The sequence below is a fragment of the Leptonychotes weddellii genome, chromosome 2, assembly GCF_054177405.1.
Source record: "Leptonychotes weddellii isolate Sample4059 chromosome 2, ASM5417740v2, whole genome shotgun sequence".
NCBI lineage: Eukaryota > Metazoa > Chordata > Mammalia > Carnivora > Phocidae > Leptonychotes > Leptonychotes weddellii.
Window position 1 is genome coordinate 124685759 of NC_138370.1, and position 22754 is coordinate 124708512.

The window sequence follows — 22754 nt, forward strand, 5'->3', positions numbered from 1 at the left end:
GCTTTCCCTCCCTATCAAATGGTCATAGTTATGCCTCTTTGCCCTCTGCATAAGCTGATGAAACGATCCAAGGAGTGGACAGAGCACTCTGCACATTGTTGAAGTATGTACCAAGGACGCCATCACTGTGACTGAGGTTCAGAGGGACCAATATTTCTTGCTGGGAAGCCCCAGGGAAGCCAAGCCTCTTAGTCAGCCGATGCTGAAGGAATCATGAGACACACTCTGGCTGATGTGTTCTCTCACAAATTACTGCTCAGTAGATATCAACTCTTTCTAGAAATATTCTTTTTGAATACTCCTTGAACATATTCTTTTAAAAAATAATAACAACTAAAATTTTATAACGAATGCAGCTCCTTTTATTTTAAAGAAATTCTTCATGGTGGTAGGTCAGAAGTATAATAAATTTATGTGAGGCTTTCCCAAACTAAGAGTATTATCTTTCTATCTTTCTAAGTCTTTATATCTAAACACATTGTAGTTCTGTCACTGCTTTTACTTATTATGGAAAAAAAAAAAGAAAAAAACTCCATTTATCAGTGAAACTCTTTTATGCACGATAGTTAATGCATTTTTATTTTTCAATTGTGTTTTTTTCCAGTTCCCAACAAAAATAAATAAACATTAACAACATCTTGTAAAGTATCTATATTCTCCTTCAATATCTTAAGGTACACAATTATCAAAGTTGATATTGAACACAAACAAATTGATACAATTCAGTACTCTGATAAAATCCATTGTCAAATAAGTTAGTTTAAACTGCATGCAACACAACTTTATGTTCCATAGCATCTTCAATATAAACTGTATACCAAAATGGCTCTTCAAACTCAAAAAGTGCAATTAAAGAGTGCAAAAACAGCAAAGAGAAAAATACGCTATCTTACAGTTAGCGTCATCCATTTTGAATAACGGACATGTTTTAGGTAAAGTTACTTTTTGCTAAAACATTAAAAACATACACTGCTTTGCAAGTTGTTACTCCCTTTCTCCCATATGAATAAGAGTAGAAAAAAAATAAGAAAATATTGGGTAGCAAGTTAAACACATTTTTTCCCTCCGAAGTCTACAGAGTGGATATTGGAGCAAAAATGACAATGCAGATCAGACATGAGCTTTTCAAAACAAGATTACTGAATTCAACAGAAATTAGAAACTAGTATGTATATTTCCAACATAAAAATTGACTTAATGCCTGATAGCATTTGTTCTCAGTACATTGGATATATATAGCCTCTTCTAGAAATATATATAGTGAGAAATCTGTAAAATAAGGAAGAGAAATATCAGCCCAAATCTTTCCATTGTTTGTAGGAAATTTGAGCTGATGGCAATCATCTGCTATGTCAGCTCAGAATTACCCTCATTAAAACAATTATTTCTGACTTATTTTCACCCATAGGACACAATCTGGGTCATATCTCTTTATTATTTAATATACATTTATAAATATAGATTTAGTCTTTACAGGGGCTAGTTTTTTTAGGCATCCTTAAAATTAAAAACACTTCAAACTACTTACAATTAGTTACATAATATGAATTGAGATGTTTAAGATAAACCAATGTAACTCCCTTTTTGTAAGTTAAATAAGTGAATTGCTGTTGAATTCTCAGTAAGTCAGTTTTCTTTGACACCATCAAGATCACTTAAAATAGGCAGACTTCATTTACATCTAGTAGGTGTCAGTAAGAATGTGTAGGACTTAAGATGTGTTCTTACATAGCACATTTGACTTCAGCTATATTAAATGGGAGCCAGAAATATCCTTTTAGATCTCACTGAATTTTATTTTATTTCTCTTCATCTTGTTTTTAGATTTCATCTATTTTTGAAAGAGCAACAAATGACTATAATTCTATGAGCTCATGTGTACATGTGTTTTTGCATATGAATATATATATTTTATATATGTATATTTTATACACACACACACACACACACACGTGTGTGTTTTTCCCCTAATAGTAAGGGACCAGATCCAACACTTTGGGAAAGGGTCATACGAAAGCACCGGGCACAAATGAAGGGGAGAAAGAAGGGATCTATATGGAGGCAAATCCTGGCACCTGGCACTTCAGAAGTCAGCCATTGTTTCTTTTCTCTTTGTTGCCCTAGCACCTCCCAGGAAAAAAGGTGGAAAAAGAATAGACCCTCCCTAACAAGGTGTGTGATGCTGAGAGACTCTACCCATAGGTCTAGTATTCAATGAGTCAGTCTCCCCTGAGACTGGGAGGTGTTGACAGCTGCGGTTCCTTATTCGGTTGCCCCAGGTACCCTTATTAACTCACTGAGACCATGGTCTCAAGCACACGAGAAACCTTCTTCTCTTCCCCTCAAAATAAACAAAAGACAGAAAACCGGGCCCTGGTTTCATCTCAGTCTCCAAAAGAAGGCATGGTTAAGTCTCCAAATTTCAGAAGTTTTCAAATGAATTTGCTCGTTTGGGAAAATACACTGTGATCTATTTCTTCTACATCCTATATCAGGAGATTACTTTAACCATATAATTTTAAATTGCAGAAGGAACTACTTAACTGCATTGTTTTAAGTTAAAACTCTCTTGCATAGAAGATGAAATAACTGTATTACCATCTTTGGACAATAGATAGAATTATTCTTATTTTTTAAATGGTGATTAGTCCCTCAAATTTTGGACTGCGACTTAATCTTAGGATTCTTAATCAAAGTCCCTATGAAAAGAAATACCCTTGAAAAGAAGCCCAAATTCGGGCTCCTAGTGTGGATTTTTTTTAATTGTCTCATGAGTGACAGTTATCTCACATAAATGTTGTGAAAAGAAAAGAAACATCACGAAGCTATAAAATGCCTACTATTTACATGAAAGATGGTATAAAATGAAGTTGTCAATTCATTTAATGCAAGGAGAAGCTGCAGATGGGTGACTCGTATCTGCAGGAATTGTGGGTAGAGTAAGGAACTGCCCACCCTCCTTCCAGGCCACTAAACATGGAGCCACAGTGGAGGATGGCGTAGGGGGACACAGTCCTCCCCAGTTTAGGTTGTTCCCAGTGTGTAGCGTTTAGCACAGGATCCAGATTTGCTTCTCCCCAATTCCCATCACATTAGTGTTTTGATACATAACACCATCGTGCCAAGTCATACATCAAACTACAATATAGTCAAACCAGTTATCGCTAATTGGAGTAGGAAAATACACTTATTTGAGTTGATTTGACCATATATTTAGGCTTAACAGAAATCTGTCATTTGTGACACTTCCTGAGCAACAAACTGGACGCCCTTCACTCCTAAACATGGCGTAGCTGGCAACTAAGCTTTGGAGCTAAAGCATTTAGTCCAGGAAATTATTTCTTACAAAAATATTGACTTTTTTTCTGTATTATATATTTCTTATACATTATACATTAGCAAATAGTCTGTCAAAAATAAAACAAAAATAAAAAAACTTGTCCAAATATATTAAAAGTGCGCCATTGTCGACTTACCACGTGATCCAACATAAATATTATTAATAAAATAGGAATATTAACATAACCAGGCGTGCATAACCATCCCTGCTGGTACTTGATGGCCTCATTCAGACTTGTGGCAATGCTGGATCCCCTGACGTCACCCTTTCATATTCCTTCTTGGGCTCTTTACTTTTTTGATTTCTGTACCTAGAAATATTCAGAAATGAAACTGTTAGCACTGTAGTTAATAGTAATAAGAACAAAGCATGCTAACAAAATAAACCAACATACAGACTCAAAAGGTACATCAGCATAGTGTTTCCAAAATGACAAAGGTCAACAGGTTTAGGCTGGACCAGAGAAAAAAAGGAAGGAGAAAGGGGTAGTGTTCTGTGGTCAAACAATTTGGGGAGGGAATGGAGAAACACAGTTAAAGGACTTCTCCGAGACTTTAACATGTCATGAAAATTATAAAATTCCAGGAGAACATATGACCAAATTTAAGCCTGGGTGTTTCATTCTCTCTCTTTCTCTCTCATTTTTCTTTCCTTCGCTTCCCTTCTCTCTCAATTTTCCCACTCTCTTCTTCCTTCCTTCCTTCCTTTCTTTTTCTTTCTTCTTTCTTTCTTTCTCTCTCCCTTCCTCCTTCTTTCTTTCTTTCTTTCTTTCTTTCTTTCTTTCTTTCTTTCTTTCTTTCTTTCTTTTCTTTCTTCTTTCTTTCCTAATGAAAAAGCAGTATTTCTGGGGCACCTGGGTGGCTCAGTCAGTTAAGAGTCTGTCTTCAGCTCAGGTCATGATCCCAGGGTCCTGGGATCAAGTCCCACATCGGGCTCCTGGCTCAGCGGGGAGTCTGCTTCTCCTTCTCCCTCTGCCCCTGCCCCCCACTCATGATCTCTTTCTCACTCTCTCGTGCTCTGCTGCTCTCTATCTCAAAAAAAAAAGAAAGAAAGAAAGAAAGAAAGAAAGAAAGAAAGAAAGAAAGAAAGAAAGAAAGAAAGAAAGAAAGAAAGAAAGAAATAGAAGAGTTAATAGTAGAGTCAAATCCATATGTCCCGCCACTGAAACTTCTTTGTAAATACCATCACTGAGAATCCATCTTATCCCTCGAAATAATACTTGGTCCATAGTTCTACCCAGTTTATAAGTCTGTATTGTATAAAAATAATTTATAGAAGCGGGGTTAAAAAACACTGGCTTACCATCTGCAGAAGTAGTATATGGAACCAGCGACTATGACAAGAAACAAGATAATGAGAATCACAGTCAAAGCCACATATTCTTTGCTCAAGGGCTGTTGGACGGTTAAAAAGAAGTGCTCGCATCGGACACCAGTGTACCCCACTTCACACCTAAAGGAAAATACGAGAAAAAGATCAGTTACTTCAAAAAAGAAATTATTATTATGAATTAGTTGCTTAAGAACTCATCTCACACTGTAATGCAAGAAATCAACAAGGTTTGCCAAAAGTTGTAAAGAGGCATTCGAAGACTGACGTTAGAGCAGGGCCAACATTGGTAAAGAGAGTTCTCAGCTCTCAGCTCAACCCTGGTGGTAAAGGGACAGGCTGGCTCAGCTGCCAGGGTGGCTGACAATCTCCAATGCTGTTTTTAAGTTTTGTAGGTTTGAGGTGCTTTTTGTCAAAATCAATGCAATTAACTCATAAAACGGGCTGATGTAGAGGCCCAGTGGAACCACCATCATGGCAAGTATGAGAAGGAAGCATTGATGCCCTCCCCACTCTGCACCCCTGAAGTATCTGAATGACTTGAGAGCTACTGTTTGTTCCCTAACTCTAAAAAACTCACCTAGTAGAGTTCCTGATAGCATGTATAACTGCATGGTAATAGTATGTATAAACTATAGCCCATGGAAATATAGGTCAACTTCAAAAAATAAAAAAAATAGAGAATATAAGTTAAAAAAAAAAACCACTGGGTTTTGTTTGTTTTTGGCATATTACCTGCAGTAATTTTGACTCATGTCCACCAGGTAGATGCACTGTCCATGCAAACAGTAGCCGTTCATGTCAGAGCTACACTTGGTTATTGACACTTGAGCCACACGTGGATTGTCTTCTATCTGAACTGTGAAGGGAATGGAAAGTTGGATATATTCTGCTGCTTTCTTTAAAGATTAATTACCCTTTCCTATAATAAACACTGAGCTACTGTAGCAAAGCAGGTCAGGTGCCAATCAGTCGAGGAGAATTTTTAGAACTAGGAAGTCCCTCTAGTTATCATATTCTCTATACCAATAAACAAACATTTGACCCCCTAAGGAAAATGTCCAACAGACTAAACAAACAAAATAAGACCTGGGGATTTAATTCACTAAATGAGAATCTTGAAGGATAGAAAAGTCAAGGTTAAGACACAAAAATCATTATCCTCCACAGTTATTCACTTACCCTAAGTTTGCCTGATTTTTTTCAAATCTCAAAATAATTCTGCAGTTCATTATTCCAAAGGAATTGCAAACTGAATCCATTAATTAATTCAAGAGAGCAAAATTCTACAATGGGTTTTAAGCCAGGAAGGCATGTTCTGGCGCACATTCCCAAATTTTTGAGGCTACCGTCAAAGAAATCAATCAAAGCCTTCCCAACATCTGTAACCATGAGAACTAAACTAGACAAATCTTGACTTACAGATGCCTGGGTTAGACAAATACAACAATGAAATAGGAGCCTCATTAGAAATAGTGTTGCAACTTATATAAAATTCACTTTAGGATGATTTAGTTACCAAAATGTGAAGGATACTTATGAAATAATTGAACAATAGTATCTTGATTATAATACTTCTGCTCCAACAAACAAACAAAACAACAACAACAACAACAACAACAAAAGGTGAGAGGCAGATCAAACTTCTAGAGAGCCCAATGATGAAGGAGGACAAGAGAACAAAAATACTAATTTGAGGGGTTACATACACCCCGATGTTTATAGCAGCATTATCTATAATAGCCAAACTATGGAAACAGACCAAGTATCCACCAACTGATGAATGGATAAAGAAGTGGTATATACATACATATACATATGTATGTATATAATGGAATGAAATCTTGCCATTTGCAATGATGTGGATGGAGCTAGAGAGTATTATGCTAAATGAAATAAGCCAAAGAAAGACAAATACCATATGATTTCACTCATATGTGGAATTTAAGAAACAAAACAAATAAGCAAAGGGAAAAAACAGAGAGAGAGAGAAAGAGGCAAACCAAGACAGACTCATAACTATAGAGAACAAATTGATGGTTACCAGAGGGGAGATGGCAGGAGGATGGGTGAAATAGATGATGGGGATTGAGGAGTGCACTTGTGATGAGCACTGGGTGATGTATGAAGTGTTGAATCACTATATTGTACACCTGAAATTAATATTACATTGTATGTTAACTAACTGGGATTTAAATAAAACTCAAAAAGAAAACCCTAAATAGTGGAGTCATAACAGAAAGGAGGACAAGAGCGAAGGTGAAATCGTTTTGGAAATACGCTAGTTCCTCAGGATAACCCTTGACTCAATACTCAGACTGAATCTAAAGCAGATCTCTCCTGAACCACATCCAGAGTCCTCAGGGGTCCCTGAGGGAAACAGTGCATTACTTCTCTTTGTATTCCATGCCTACGCACGGCATTTGACAGGTATTAAGTATTCCATAAATATTTTCTGAATGAACATTGTAACCAGAAAGAAAGGACATCATTTATTCCTTTTACAAAAAATAACAAAATATATTGATTATCTACTGTGTACAAAGTTTAAATTTTCCTGTTTTGCCTGGGATCCAACCTCTAACAACGGTTTCCCAGCAAAGCCAAATGAAATCAGAATCTGATTTTCACTGTTTCCTATCGCTTTAAGATCCAATCTTTCTATATAACTAGATGCCTCATCCCTCTCCCACCAGTTATCCTTTTATATAATTTTTTCAGACCACTAGTTCATAAGGGTGTTTAAGAAATGATTCTAACATAGCAGCTCTCACCCCCCTTTCCTCTACACTGTCACATATCTGTCCTCTTTGAGTACATTCCTGTTATGAACACGTGAGGCTCTGGTGCCACGCTGGCAAAGCTGGGCTTACCTAATGCTGTGCAGTTATCTTCGGATTCTCCCGGGATGCAGGAAGGAATCACAGTGGTGCCCAGAACTGCTTGGAGGAGATGGAGACCTATTTATGGCGGGGGTGGGGAGGAAACAAATATATAAACAGTGCTTCAAGGAAAGAAACCTTGATCAGATTTCCACATAATCACAGTACTGTAGGGTTGTTTTAATTATTTCAAGAATTCAAATTCGATCCATCGAAACCATAAGAGAAACTAATTCGTGAAAACAGGCACATAATTGAAAATAAATGAGCCCCCGGCTCCCTGTCCAAGGGTGAAAACCTTGGCATGACATTCCTGGTTACAGGTCTGACCAGCTCTAAATGTCAAAGACCTGATAGTGAAGTTTGACTTCCTAAGAAGCTTAGCAATCGAAATTGTAGGATTTTCGTTATTTTGCTCCACAGTGTGTTCGGAGCAATGCTCCAAGGTAGAACCTATCACGAAAGAAGACTTCAATAAAAGTCAGGTTCTATTGCCGGTGACAACAAAACAAGACTCTCAACCTTAGATATGTTCCTTGTTGATTTAAGTGCCTACATTACTCTTTGCATTGTATTATGTGCAAAAGTAGATTTTAATTAATAAAATGTAATCTAAGGGAAATCAGAACATATCTAATATGGGAATGAACGTCCATCCTACATGAACCATGGAGCCCCAGAAGCCAGTTTCTGTCAGTCCAATAAAAGTCTGAGGTTTTTTATTGTGTGTTTGCCACCTGAAAGACAAATGTTGGAAAACAGGCTCCAGAATGACTCAAGTAGTTTCTGAATTGCATAGAAAGCATAAGAAGAATCCTTTTAATTGCACCTGAAGAGGATTTAGCTGCTTCTGTTCAAGAGTTGGGCGTTTGCACTTCACCCTTCTTTCTAGTTGATATGAGTAACTGTTATATAGTCAATACGAATGGCGGTGAGACCATTAGTTGCAATAATTGGCAGCAGCTAACACTCTTGAACGTGGACTGTATGCAGGCGTGGTTCTTATCCTCTTTATCTATATTATCTCATTTCATTCACTCGGTGACTCTTTGAAGAAGATACTACTGTTATCCCCGCTAGACATGAGAGAAAACTGAGACAGAGAGAGTTTAAGTAACTTTCCCAAGAGTGCATAGCAATGTTGTTAATGGGCCACATTATAGAACTTGGAAACAGGTAATAACACTAGAAGATAGTGACCATCATCCAGACAAACCAGGGCAAATATAATTGAAGCAGGGCCTTTAATCCCATAGGGAGACAACAAAGTATGATGGAAAGGCAATCCCAGGAGAAAGCTTGAGTTATGTGATTTTGGAAAAATTAATTAGCTTCTCTGGATCTCAGTTTCCTCTACTTCACAGAGTTTGGGGGTGAATTAAATGAAATGATATTTTTCCAAAATGCCTAGCACACCAGAGACTCCCACAAATATTCCATGATACTCTTGATCTGGCCTCTAGTTTTAGCACCATATGTGGGTAGTGCCCTCTACTGGTCTATAACAAGATTGCAAATCTCTTTGTAATTGGGTATTTTAAAGAACGATTTAATCCATGTAAGAAAGGATTTTATTTTACTTTTTCTCAATCAGAGGAGACGTGTATATGTTAAGCATATTGCATATTATTGAGGTGCTAAAAATGAAATTACACATCAGGATCATAGCTTATAATTTCATAATGTTTCAAACTTGACCCTTAGAACAATCCTATTAAGTAGTTATTAGCCCCAAACAACCTCAGTGCAGTTAAATTAAATGTCCAAGACTGAGTATATAGTTAGTGACCTTAAAAATAAGAGTTAGGAATCTATCTTTGTTCAGCAAGACTCATAATCTTTCAATGATTTGACAATACTGTTTGGAAAATTTAGAACTATCTCCTTCCCACCCCATACTTCTCCTACAATATAAATGCTGCTTCCACTGGTCTTAAAGGAAACATAAATCATCTTTCTTAAATGACAACAAAAAATGGCTAAAGTTTGGATTTCATTGTCGTTCAAACAGAGATAGAAAAAGATAACTTTGTCTACGTAGCTTTTTGTGGAGAGTGGGCTCTCCACAAGCCAATTTTGTTCTACTTCTCAATTTAATTCTGCCATGAACTTTTTCTATCAAAGAATTAAACCCTTTAGCGTACACAGTCCACTCAACACAAACTGGAGCTCTAGATGTGTGTTTTTACATCCTTGACACTCCTATGCCTCCAAGCTTCCTCAACTGAGAGAGGCTTTGGCAAAAACGTTACCAATTCTCCCACCAAGAAATTCTCCCAACAGCCCGGGCCACCGTGCAAACATACATTTGAGGCTCGTTTCTCTGTCTTTTGTGGAAATCAAAGACTAGCCTTTCCTGTCTGGATCTGTTTACAACAGCAACCTGAGACTATTACAGAATTCAGCTAATTGTTTTCGGGTGTTGCTCCTTAGTCTTTTTTTTTTTCTTAAGGTTTTTAGTAGTTGTTAGATTTTCCACTGGTTCCACCTGGTCAGGCCACAGGTGAAATATTTGTCTTTGTGAATTAAAGGATGTTCAATGCAGGGCGTGCCTCCACAAAAACTGGGCTCTCCTAACCTGTGACGCTCCCTTGGACATAGTCCATGGCTCAGGGATGGTTTCTATGAGACTCGCTGCATGAATTCAACATCCGGGTCTTCTACAGATGAAATTGTAAATAAGTTTAAATATTCTCAAATGAAAGGCTGCAGTTCTGTCATGGACGTATACAGCCAATAAAATAGCAAAACTGTTGCTAAATCTCCTGTCCCTCTGCACAGCTCTAGTGCTTTAAAAGAGTGATTTTAAAGCTTGCTTCTGTCAACTTCATCGCTGCCCCACGCCCTTGCAAACTCAAGCAGAACAGTAGGTGAAGCTGATCAAAATATTGAAAAAGGCAACCCATGGAGAGTTCTGATATCCACCACTCTGTCACCCTTGAGAATCACTACTCACTATTTTAAAATCAGAGAGGGAAGGAATGGATGCTAAAGTCCTATACATATATTTCCTTAATCTTACAGGTGTTTTTTTTTTTCATGATTTAGTGTTATTTGAACAATGATGGTCTATGATTCAATTGCAAATACTATCTCTGAGTTTTTGATCCTTGACCATGGGTCTCTGCTAAGAAAACAATTCACTATGATATTAAGACCTTGGGATAGTGTCAATGTGTCAGAAAACCTATCTGGTGGCAAACTCTACGTTGGTAACTAAAGTACCCCAAGGCCTGGGTGCCTCAGTCAGTTAAGCGTCTGCCTTCGGCTCAGGTCATGATCCCAGGATTCTGGGATCGAGTCCCACATCGGGCTCCCTGCTCTGCGGGAAGCCTGTTTCTCCCTCTGCCTGCAGCTCCCCCTGCTTGTTTGCCCATGCTCTCTCTCTCTCTGACAAATAAATAAATAAAATCTTTAAAAAAAATGAATAAAGTATAGAGGAATTGTGTGCAAGATGGTATGGGGTAGATGATCTGTAAACTCAAAATTGGCTTTTGGGACTCTGTTTCAATAATGCTTTAAAACTCAAAATTCCTTTAGAGGCCATTATTTCTGTCAAATCTCCAAATGAGTTTTAGGAATTTGAAGCACACCTCTTCATCTCTCTGCCTTCACCTTTCAGAGATTGTGTTTCAATGAAATCTCAAATGTGCCAGCAGGAAGTGGTGCAGGTGACTCACAGGATACAAATCACCTCTACTCTGTGAGTCAGGGCCAAGCCTACAACCTTACACAATATTGGGGCACTGTGCGTGGGAGAGGTTGAGGATCCTCATCCGAATGGGGGTATCACTAAATGCCATGGGCCCGGAGGCACTAAGAAGTGCTTGCCCAACAGTCAAGAGGAGTGCCAGAGGTAGGAAATGTCCTTATTTCACATGGTTCCCTCTGACCTTGCTTCCTCACAACTACACGGAGGGGCTCATCTAGAAGGAGGCTGGGATTCGGTGATTGGCTGACTGAGCCAATTCCGCAAAGTCAACTGGCAATTCTCAGGGATAAAATGGCTCTCATGAATAACAATGAAGCAAATCAAAATGAGCCCAGGTAAAATGAGATAGGTTACAGAATGAAAAGAATGCACCTTATTTTCCCATCTTAAACTTTTAGAATATTTAGACCAGAACTATAAACTCATAATGAATCATAATATTTGCCCAGCCCAAACAGGTAGCAAAATCCGCTTTGTTCATGCTTTTGGTGTGGTCACATGTCTCCCCTGCTCATGGACTGTTAGTTTCCTACCTTCTTCCATGGCAGTCTATAATTTGAGGATTTGTCTGTAACAGAGTAGGCTTGGCTTGTTAGGACTTGTGGGTGAATATGCCTTCAACATTTCCAAATGCCTTCTCATTTAAAATTAAAATCCACTATTAGAAAAGATCTGGCTTCACCCTGGCACATCAGATCCTGAAAAGAACTACTGTCAGTGTTTCTTAGTGACAGCCTACTTTCCAGAGAACTACAGAGAGACAGCGAGAGAGAGAGAATATAAACCTTGCCTTTTTCCAGCCACCATCCTCTTTCTACAGTTTTTCAGTGTTAACCTTGTAACTAAGCTTCATTAAATAATAAATGTGAAAAAAAACTAGAACTATTTCAAATAAAACTGGATGAAACCAGAAGTTGGTATGTTACAAATAAGTATTTCTTTTAATTTTGAGTTTTAAAAGGTAGCCATAGGGTCTTCCTTGTCAAATGGCAAGAAACGATTTAATAGGCCATGCTTTTTAATTCATAAACATTAAATAATACTCTTCAGTTCTAGTAGTAATTCCTAAGTCATACTTCAATGTGCTCATATATTTTAGTCAGCATACAAGACCATACTTAAAGCCATTCAGTCAAGAAATCAGTGAGTTAAAATGTGAGGATATAGTTTATTTTACCTAAAAATGGATTTAAAGATGCATATCATATTCATAATGGAAGTGTTCTCATAAGAGAATGCATATCAACTCTTGTGGAAAGGGTACAATTTATATTAATCTGGGTGTTGGGAATTTTATGATGAAGAGCTCTAAATATAGGATTCGCATTCCCTAAAAGCCAAAGATTCATCTCTAGAGTATTATTTCAAATGTTTTATCGAAAATATTCTTTTCTTCAAGATGTTCCATGGGAGAGTCTTTTTACAACCCTTTCTACATTCACTCCCTTCCATCTTGCTTCTCACACCCATCCCTACTGACCCAATTCAGAAATTTAAATTACTATCACATTCCTGTTTTGAAAGAAAAATCTCCTAAACAGCAACAGTCTGGAATGTTTGCCATTTGCCTTCTTTTAATTATGGCCATACTGCGGCCTGAAGCTTTGAATACTTAATGGTATTTTTAAAACTATATTGACAATCATATCATTCATTCTTTATGGGAGCCTACTGCCAAAAATGAATTTGCAAAAAAATAGCCTTAAATAGGTGAGCATGAAAAACATGGGTACATAAAAGGTAATTTTAAAAGCCTCAAAGTTAATTGTTTTTCATTCATAGAATCTGTGTAATGCAACTAGCACTTTGGAAGCACTAAGAAATTGTATTTTGTGAAAATATATTTTTTAGTTAACATGGGAGACTTCAACTTCAGTGAGAGACACATCTGCCTCTGTAGTATGACAGGAGGGTGGAAAGGGCTTAGTTATATTCCATAGATGGGAAAGAAGGGGAGTCGCGTAGCCTAGACTTACTTCTGGTAACCACGTGTCTCAAATTGTATCTGGTCAGTAAGTATTGAGATTTTTCTATATGTAAGAGATTGAACACAATCTGAAAGGAAAATTCATGCGAAAGACAGAGTTCCTGTCCTCGGTAGAGTTAATAGAGACTTGTGGGTGGAGAGGAAAGGAGAGAATTCATAGGTGATGGCAAGTTTCTGAAAATACCAAGGACGATGGTGCCATGAAGAGAGTGAAAGACACGGGCGACACAGTGGTTTTGTGTGGCATTGGCAGCTAGTGGGCAGGAAGGAAAGACATAATGAGTAAAGGAATTTGAGTTTGTAGTTCCTATGTGGTCTGTTTATATTTAGGAGGCGTTTGGGGATACAGTTCTTGAATAAGAAATAAGAACGCACTTTTGGAGTCCATTTGAAAGTCATATGTGCAAATACGACCATTAAAGGCATAGGGGCCATTCACATGTTCCAACGGAAAGAGCATGGAATGGAAAATACTAGAGCTTGGAGAAAGAAGTGATGAGGAATGGATAGAAATGGCCCCGGAAACTGAAGGGAAAAGGAAGTTCAGTGTTGGGGGATCCAAGAGAGCACTGAGTTTTAAAAGGAGGCGTGGAGTGGTTAGCAACACAATGACTGTAAGAAGTATAAAGACTCATCTTTATTCAGGGCAACTGGCACTAAAATCAGCAATAAAAATTGCTAACTTGATTTTTTTTAAACACTAGCATTATTTTGTATTTGCATCCAGCTTACCATTAATATTAATTTTGTTTGCCTTGGCAACTTGAGCACTGATTCAAACTGTGAATTATGAGTGGCGATGTGTTACGGCAATGGAAAATACACGAAGCTAGTGGTTCTCAACCTGGAGTAATATTGTCAACCAGGGACATTTGGCAATGTCTGGAGACATTTTTGTCTGTCACGACTGGGTCCGCGCTACTGATATCTAGCAGGTAGAGACCGGAGTTGCTACTAAACACACTGCAATGCACAGGAGAGCCCACAACAAAGATGTGGGCTCAGATGGCTATCTAGTCTGTAATATAAATAGAGCTAAGGCCGAAAAAACCTGCACTAGACCCATGAAGTACGGAGTCCACTTCTAGTTCAGGTAGTACTTTCACCTCCCTGCAGCTGAGTTTCCTTATCTCTGAAAACAGACCTAAGGAGTGGGGTAGACTGGGGCCGGGGGGGCGGGGGGGGGGTAATGGAATTTAGATTAGATTACTCTAAGGTTCCTTTCATTTCTAAAACAATACTTCTCTTTCTCTTACTGACTATCCATCATCCAGTCATATCACTGCTTGTTCACTTTCTCTCTCTCTCTCTCACACACACACATGTACAGTGCAGATATACTTAAATTTTATTAGGCATACCATCAGCAAATACAAACTATATCAAGTGATAGAAATAAGAAAAACAAGGAAGAAAAAATGTTAAACTTTATTATTAAACAGAATTGAATTTTCAACAACTATTGCTTAGTCTCGAAATAGTTTGCTTCTCAAGCACATTTTCAAAAAATAGCTTTCAAGTCTACCCATGGTGGTGAAGACTCTGAGAAAAGTACCATTCGAATCATCCATCCAACAATCACACAGAGTGTTTTAGTCAATGACAATATGGATGGTCAAAGAGGAACATGGCAGGATTCGGGAGACACAGGGCTGACACACACAGTGGGATGTGAAGAGGGCAGGACCAGGAATGCGAGCGTTGCAAAGGAGACCAAGACAGGCTGCAGGTTTACTTTGGAGTGGTGCGAGAAAGGAGGAGGCAGGTAACTGAGAAGGCTTCATACTTCTTTTCAGTCTTAAAGGATGAGTAGAGCTTGCACTAAAAGTGAAGTGTCAGCTTGGGCACAGTAGGGGGCCCGGTGTATTCAAACACAGAACCTTAAACTCTGGGTTACTCACTTCCTTGTAAGTCTGTTTCCTCATTTGAAAAATGGGAATGACAATACATTTCCTAGCTAAAAGGGCGTTATTATAAAGATCCAATGAGGCTAAGAAAGTACTTGATGATGATAATAGCTCTAATTTTATTTTATTTTATTTTATTTTATTTTAAATGTTTTATTTATTTATTCATGAGAGTCAGAGAGAGAGAGAGAGAGGCAGAGGCAGAGGGAGAAGCAGGCTCCCCACCTAGCAGGGAGCCCGATGCGGGACTCGATCCAGGACCCTGGGATCATGACCTGAGCCGAAGGCAGACGCTTAACCATCTGAGCCACCCAGGCGCCCAATAGCTCTAATTTTAAAAGTGCTTTTTTATTATTTTATAATAGCATCATATTTATCATATCTATATACAAAAACCTGACAACCTAGCTATGATCTTCATTTTACGGATGAGAAAACTGAGACTCAAAGAGGAATAAATCTTCTTAAAAGTATAAAATAAAGAAACAGAGGTATGGACTCTGTGTTCTTTACACTCTGTCTCTTGACTCAAAACTATAAAGTTTGACATATATAAACATGTGTGTGTTTATATATAAATATGAGAGGGGGGCTTCCCCCCTCCCTTATCCTGAGGATATTTTCAGGAGGATTTGTATTTAGCTCACTTTCATGCCTCAAATTTACAATTCAGGATTTTTGACCTAAGAAATTAAGGGATAACATTTTTTTCAGGACAATTATCAAATCGTCTTGTGTATCATAAATACTATTACAGGGGTGCCTGGGAGGCTCAGCTGGTTAAGCATCTGGCTCTTGGTTTCGGCTGGGGTGGTGGTCTCGTGGGAACAAGCCCTGGGACCAGCTCTGAGTGCAAAGTCTTCTTGGGATTCTCTCTCCCTCTCCCTCTGCCCCACCCTCCCACCCCACCCTATCCCCCTGCTCTCTCTCTCTCTCTCTCTGAAATGAATGAATAAATCTTTAAAAAAAAGTACTATTATAAATAGTATCCATGTTAACAAAATCATGGCTTTAACCTAGAATGTCACCAAATCTCTATTTGGCCTGTAACTAAACACCCAGCTTTCCATAAACTGCATTGCCAGAGGACATTGAATCAGTGGCATTACTTCATTTTTCAAAGGTTCCAGAATTGCCATACCAAGGCGATGGCTGTCAGGGTGCTCCTCCCTAAGGATCTCTCCTATTAGGGCTTTGGGGAGTCTTCCCATTGTCTTCCAAAGGAATGTTCCCAGCAGCAGTCACAGCCCTATTACTTAGACGATTTGCATAGGCCTATATTCAGAGTGAAGCCTGACAGTTGTGGGAACCACACCTTAACCTACAGTCTCTTTGAAGAGGATTTCTTACATGCCATTTGCATCTCTTAACCATCATTAACCAGGAAATCTAAGATTCTTGGGCAAAAACGGACAGAAGGCATTCAAATTCAATTTTTCCAAAGCAACTAGGTGAATATTGTACTTTTTTTTTTTTTAACCAAGGAAGCATGTTTATTTTCTCACTGTTAACAGAAATATGCTATAGGGGTGCATGGGTAGTGCAGTGGGTTGGGCGTCTGACTCGTGGTTTCAGCTCAGGGGGTGATCTCAGGGTCGTGGGATCCAGCCCATGTGGGTTCCGGGCTTAGTGGGCAGTCTGCTTGGGACCCTCTCTCCCTCTCCTCTGCTCCTCTCTGCTGTGCTCTCTCTCTCTCTAAAATAAATAAATCTTGGGGTACCTGGGTGGCTCAGATGGCTAAGCGTCTGCCTTCGGCTCAGGTCATGGTCCCAGGGTCCTGGGATGGAGCTCCGGGTCCCAGATCCTGGCTCAGTGGCGGGCCTGCTTCTCCTCCCTCTGCCTCTCCCCTTGCTCATGCTCTCTCTCTCTCTCTGTATCTCTGTGTCTCAAATGAATAAATAAAATCTTTAAAAATAATAATAAATAAATAAATAAAATCTTTTAAAAAAATGTGCTGTAGATTCCAACTTAGTCCCTTATTAATACTACATTAAATTCACAATACTATAAAAAGATACAAGGAATAGAAAAAGACATAGATACCCTTCTCCTTGATTGATTTACTTAATATACAACTAGGCAAATGCAGAAATAAGGCCTCAGTCAAATGATGTAATGACTACTTGGGAATAAAAGTCATATCCTGGGAACTGTGTTGATTAAAAATGCTGAATATAGGGGCGCCTGGGTGGCTCAGTTGGTTAAGCGACTGCCTTCAGCTCAGGTCATGATCCTGGAGTCCCGGGATCGAGTCCCGCGTCGGGCTCCCTGCTCAGTGGGGAGTCTGCTTCTCCCTCTGACCCTCCTCCCTCTCATGCTCTCTGTCTCTCATTCTCTCTCTCTCTCTCAAATAAATAAATAAAATCTTTAAAAAAAAAATGCTGAATATAGGTTAAGTAAAAATCCAACATGTTTTAGCACAGCTTAAGAAAACAGTCATGTCCTTTCTGTGCCTGATTTTGAGTGATACCATAAAGATACCATTCTTGTACATATGCTTGTCCCCATAACAGTTTCAAAGCCTTGGGGCAGCCCCCAGACTACCCTGAAACTTCTTCATTAGAACCTGTAATTTTTATTATGTTTCTGATAATCCTAAGACCCTTTGGCTCCTCACACATTATTTCAGAACAACCATGCCGTTTACTCTCTCTAAGTATTTGACTTCACTTAGGGTTAGTCTCTTCATTTGTCACAGAGCTAATCATACCTACATCATACAGTGATAATTTTTTTAAAGATTTTATTTATTTGACAGAGAGAGAAAGAGAGAGAGAGCACAAGCAGGGGGAGCGGCAGGCAGAAGGAGAGGGCGAAGCAGGCTCCCCGCTGAGCAGGGAGCCTGATGCGGGGCTCGATCCCAGGACCCCAGGATCATGACCTGAGCCGAAGGCAGAAACGACTAAGCCACCCAGGCACCCCTCATACAGTGATTTTAAGGAATAAATGAGATGATACATATAAAGCACTTAACACACAACATGGTTAGCTCACAGTAGCCATTTGGTAACTGTTCATTTCTTTCCCACCTCCTGGATTTGAGCCCCAGTGCTGAACCACACACCTCAATTACCCAAATTGTTCATATGGTAAGATGATGGAGGAAGGCAGGTAGGTGGTGTCAACACTCAGGCAGTTCATAAACTCTCAGGGCCAACAGAAAAGATCTGAGCTGAGCCAATGTCTCATTGAGACCTGTGCTTCTCATATTCTCAGGAAAGAATGTTTGTTCTGCTCAGTTCTCTGTCATTGTGCAATGAAGTAGGACTAAACTGTCTTGGAGATGGTATTCAGGAACATGATCAAAAGCCCATTTGGGTATCAATGAAAATGTTGGCTTTTAGAGAGAGAGCCTTTCTAAACATTAATTGCAGAACTCAAGATGAAAATTTCTCGTCTTTGCTCTGGACCAATCACAAGATTAGAAATGGTATTTCAGTTCTAAAATTGTAGATTACTTGTAAATGTGTTATCCAGTTTGGGGAATCTCAATCCTTTTTACTTAGAATTCAGTAAACTAAAAGTGCCAGCAAATCCAGGTGTGAACTTTCTCAGTTTAGCCCTGCTTTTCTATGGCAACTTGGGTCATACTTTCCCATTATAGAAAACAAGAACATCAATATCAAATATTTATGAAATTTAAAAGTAACCAAGTGATCATATGAATGTGTAGCAATTTAAATCTGCAATGTATTTGAGACCGAGGATGAAACGGAAGGCATCTACATTTTTTCCAGTCATAAATAGACATAAATTACACACACACAAAAAAAGCCATAACAAAATATTTGCTGAAATCTGAAATAAATATCTTCTTTTGAAGAACAGACATTTGGGAAAAGTACTTCCAGGTAATCTTTTGTTTGGCGAGGGGAGGCAATTTCAGAAATGCCAGGTGGCCTTGTCTTTTTTACATGTGCTTTGGAATAAAACGATTGGACTTGCAGACCTGATTGGAGTATAGAGATATGATAGAGAACTTCAAACAGGAACTTTCCTAGTGGCAGAGAAATATCTAAACAAACTGGGGAAACAGAGACTGACCTAACTCATTTGGAAATGGGCTTGGCGGCTGATGAAATAGGTGAACTATAATTAAGTAATGCAATAAAGCAGTTAAACTCTTTCATGACAACAAAAACACACACAACACACTCTCTAGGTGGGTAGTAACCAGGTTATTCATAGGCTCTTGCTGTCTCAAATTAGAATATTCAATGAGTGGCCCAGAACAGACACTGGCATTGTTCAGATGCAACCCTACAGGTAGAAAGAAAAAAAAAAAAGCACTGAGCCATTCTGACCTCTAGGTTAATTTCTAACTCTAGGAAGACTGTCACCTTTCCGATTGTATTCTTTTCACGGAGCCTTCAAAACAAAGATAGCAAAGCCACATTATTTACTGAGAATCTTCTAGCAAGTCACCCTTAACACAGTTTTGGCAGAAACCACAGATCCAGTTTCTGCTTCTGTTCCTAAACGCGTGTAAGTTCCAACTATGCATAGTATGCATGTCATTAGGTCTCCAAGCCCTGAGATAAGGTGTGTCGAAATAATAATTTAACTGTCACATCCTGCATAGGTAGAGTTAATTTGTTAGGGGAATTTGCCCCGCTGATCCCCAGAAGGAATGTGAGGTTGGCAACTTTTATTTCCTTATTAAAATTTTCCTATAGACCGCCGAATTCCTCTTGACATATGAGGAATTAGACAGAAACGATATCTCTTTTTTCAAACCAGAAGGCTCACGAAGGATTTCTCTTCCTGTCCACAAGAACTAAATCATCTCAAATAGAAAGGCAGGCATTAAAATGCACTCATCAATTACAGGCGATGGGGAGCAATAAGCAGCAAGAGAAAAGTGCCGGCCCAGCCTCCCTGGGTGCGGGCTTTCGGGAGGAAATCGGAAGCCTCAAGGTGCTGAGGGTCTGGGGGCTGGGAGCAGCGCCAGGACCCGCCCCGGCCCCTCCAGCTCCAGGCAGGCAAGGACAACGTTTTAATTCTGTGGCTCCTGGAGCTCCCGCAAAGCTGCCACCCGCGTGCGCCAGCGCCCCCGGAAACTTAACCAGACTTGCTGGAGAAAACTGCGGTGGAGACAGGAGGAAAAGCATTTCTTTCCGAAAGGTCTCTTTTGCGCGGCTCTGGTCTCTACTCCCGCCCCCTCCCCGCAACAAGAAAGAACAAAACTTGAAATGTTAATAGTGCTTCCCCGGTCTCCGGATTTCTAGAACTGGCAGCTCCAAAAGAAAGAAACAAAGGCTTTCCAACTTTTTATTTTGCCTGTTACGGAGCTGCATTAATTCCTGCTGCATAACAACAGTTCATTTTTCAATGAAAGACATTTGTAACCCCGCTTTCCCCCCTTCCCCATCCCACCGCAGTCCATCCCCGGCTAGAGGGCCACCCGCACGCGCCGAACCAGAGTCGTCGTTTGAAACGGGGTCCCCCTCAGCCTGGGGGCAAGCTCCGGGCTGTCGCGACCGAGGCCGGCGGGCGGGAGCGGGCCGGGGGCGGCGGGGCGGGGCGGGCGAGCTCTTACCCAGGCACAGCAGCAGTGCGGGGACGCGGCCGGCGCGGCGCGGCTCCATCCTCCTTCCCGCGGCGGGCGGCGGCGCGGCGCGGCGCGGCGCGGGCTCCGGGGCCGGACGGCGGGCGGCGGGCGCACCGGCGGGGGCGGGAACGCGCGGGGCTGCGGCGCGGCGGCTGGAGCGCGGCGGACAGAGCCTGGAGGGGCCACGCGACGGCCGCGTCCCTCTGACACCCGGTGTGTCCGGCGAGTGAGCTCCACGGCCGGGCGCTGCGACCTTTATAGCTCCGGGGAGGGGCCACGGCCCCGGGACATAGTAGCGGGGTGAGGTACAAAGAGCCCAGAGTTTCGTAATAGGCCGCGGGGGAGGAGTGGCCGGAGACTGTCCGGATGTCATCCTCCCTTTCTGAACACCTGAGAGTGCTTGAGGAATGAAAAAGTGCCCTTCTGGTTAGCCGGGGACTACTCCCCAAACTTTTCCATCTGCTTCTCCGATTTCTGCGGAAGGAGGTGGCGAGCGTGGACCAGATGGATCGGTTTGCTCTGTGGGGTCACCTGCCCTGAAGTGGGTGGCTTTAGTTGCTCTGGGTGACAGGCCTAACTTGAATCCGTCCGTCCACCAGCCAGGGTTGGCATTCCAGTAGGCGCTTTTGGAGAGCCGTGCGCGGGAGGGACTTGAAGTTTGTCTTTCCCGTCTACACCTTCCTTCCCAGCAGCTCGGCTTCCAGCTCGGGGCAGGCATTTATGGCTTCAAAGTGGAGTCATGAGGAGAAGCCCTAAATTAGCTTTTCTCTGTCCTGTTTGCCATCCATCAGCCTGCTGCTTTTGCTTCGCCGAATGTTGCCGTAGTCCTCTCTCTCCCCCGTACAGAATCTTTCCATGACGTCCCGTTGCCTTTCAAACGAGGCCTGTCAAGATGTGGACCAAACCAGTCCTTTCAACCTCGGCTCCCACTACGAGTTCACCAGACAAACGGTCTCACTGGCCTCAGCCAGGCTGGAAAACTCTATGTCTTTGCTTACTCCCGCTCTCCTGCCTTTGCGGATGGGGCAATGGCTGCTTTTTCCTGGCGCTAGTGAAATCCTTCTCAGTTTGCTGTTACTCCCGAAGGGCCTGGATTTCTTGAGCCCACAGGTATCTGTTTTCACTCGGACCTCTTACAGCCTGTATTGTTTGTCTGCCCCCTAGGCTCACAGAATTCTAGATCTGGCACTTCATATGTGATGAAACCATTTTCTATTCTTTTGTTTTGTTTTTCATGTTTGTAAGCCTTATGTTCAGATCTGTATGAATACATAAATTGTCTTACCTTTTCTTGTATTCCCTGTAGGGCATAAGAAGTGAGTCAATTTAGCAGTAATGAAAACATATTTGAATAGAAAGTAGAATCTGCTGGGTGATGATAGCTCCTTACCTGTCTACGTTTTAATGGTTTTCTTCTTATTAATTCTTTTCTCTTTTGTGGTTTGCTTGTTTGTTTGTTTGTTTGTTTTAATCTTGGCCTTTTTCTTCCTCACCCCAAGGGGTGCCTGGTAATGTCCAGAACTCTCACATTGGAAACAACTACTTCGTCCTCCTCTCAGTGGTGGAGATCATGGGTTTTGCATCTAGACTTGTCTGCATGTGAATCCTTGGACGACTTACATCTCTCTCAGTTTCCTCATATGTAAAATACAGATAATAATAGGATCTAACTCATAGGAAGATAATGAAAGTGCTTACCACAGTGCCTAGCACAGAGCTCACATGCATTTAAAATACTTATTATTGTACATCAACACTGATGCATAGGATGATGGTACTTGGTCAGTATTCATGAGTTAAGTGAATTAATGAACGGTAGGTTAGAGATAGGATTTTGAGTTCCTAAGTCTAGCTTCTGAATCTACCCAGAAAACAGGCAGTAAGCGACTGCTCACTTAGCTGCTCTTTTGTAAAAGAACTCGTGGAGCCAGGAAAGATGATCGTAGTCATGGGTTAGCTTTCTGGAACATTGATAGGGATCAAAAGTTTGGTAAATTTGAATTTGGAAAAGGGACCCACCACTGGCTACATAATGCCTTTTTACAG

General features: G+C 40.5%; 1 protein-coding gene across 1 annotated transcript; it reads right to left on the bottom strand.

The window, feature by feature from the left end:
- Nucleotides 1-548: 548 nt before the first annotated feature.
- On the bottom strand, nt 549-20763 carry EREG (epiregulin). Its single transcript, XM_081812282.1, has 5 exons — nt 20697-20763; nt 7543-7629; nt 5405-5528; nt 4643-4792; nt 549-3650 (listed from the first exon to the last, which is right to left on the bottom strand). Exons 1-5 carry the CDS (start codon nt 20743-20745, stop codon nt 3569-3571), a joined length of 492 nt encoding a protein of 163 aa, XP_081668408.1. The 5' UTR covers nt 20746-20763; the 3' UTR covers nt 549-3568.
- Nucleotides 20764-22754: the final 1991 nt, after the last annotated feature.

Excerpts from the sequence above, each read along its gene's own strand:
- EREG (XM_081812282.1), bottom strand. The coding sequence starts at position 20,745 with ATGGAGCCGCGCCGCGCCGGCCGCGTCCCCGCACTGCTGCTGTGCCTG. Across the intron at positions 7,630-20,696 it reads CGCACTGCTGCTGTGCCTGG|GTCTCCATCTCCTCCAAGCA; the intron begins GTAAGAGCTCGC and ends CGCCATAAATAG. Across the intron at positions 4,793-5,404 it reads ATGAGTCAAAATTACTGCAG|GTGTGAAGTGGGGTACACTG; the intron begins GTAATATGCCAA and ends ATTTTCCTTTAG.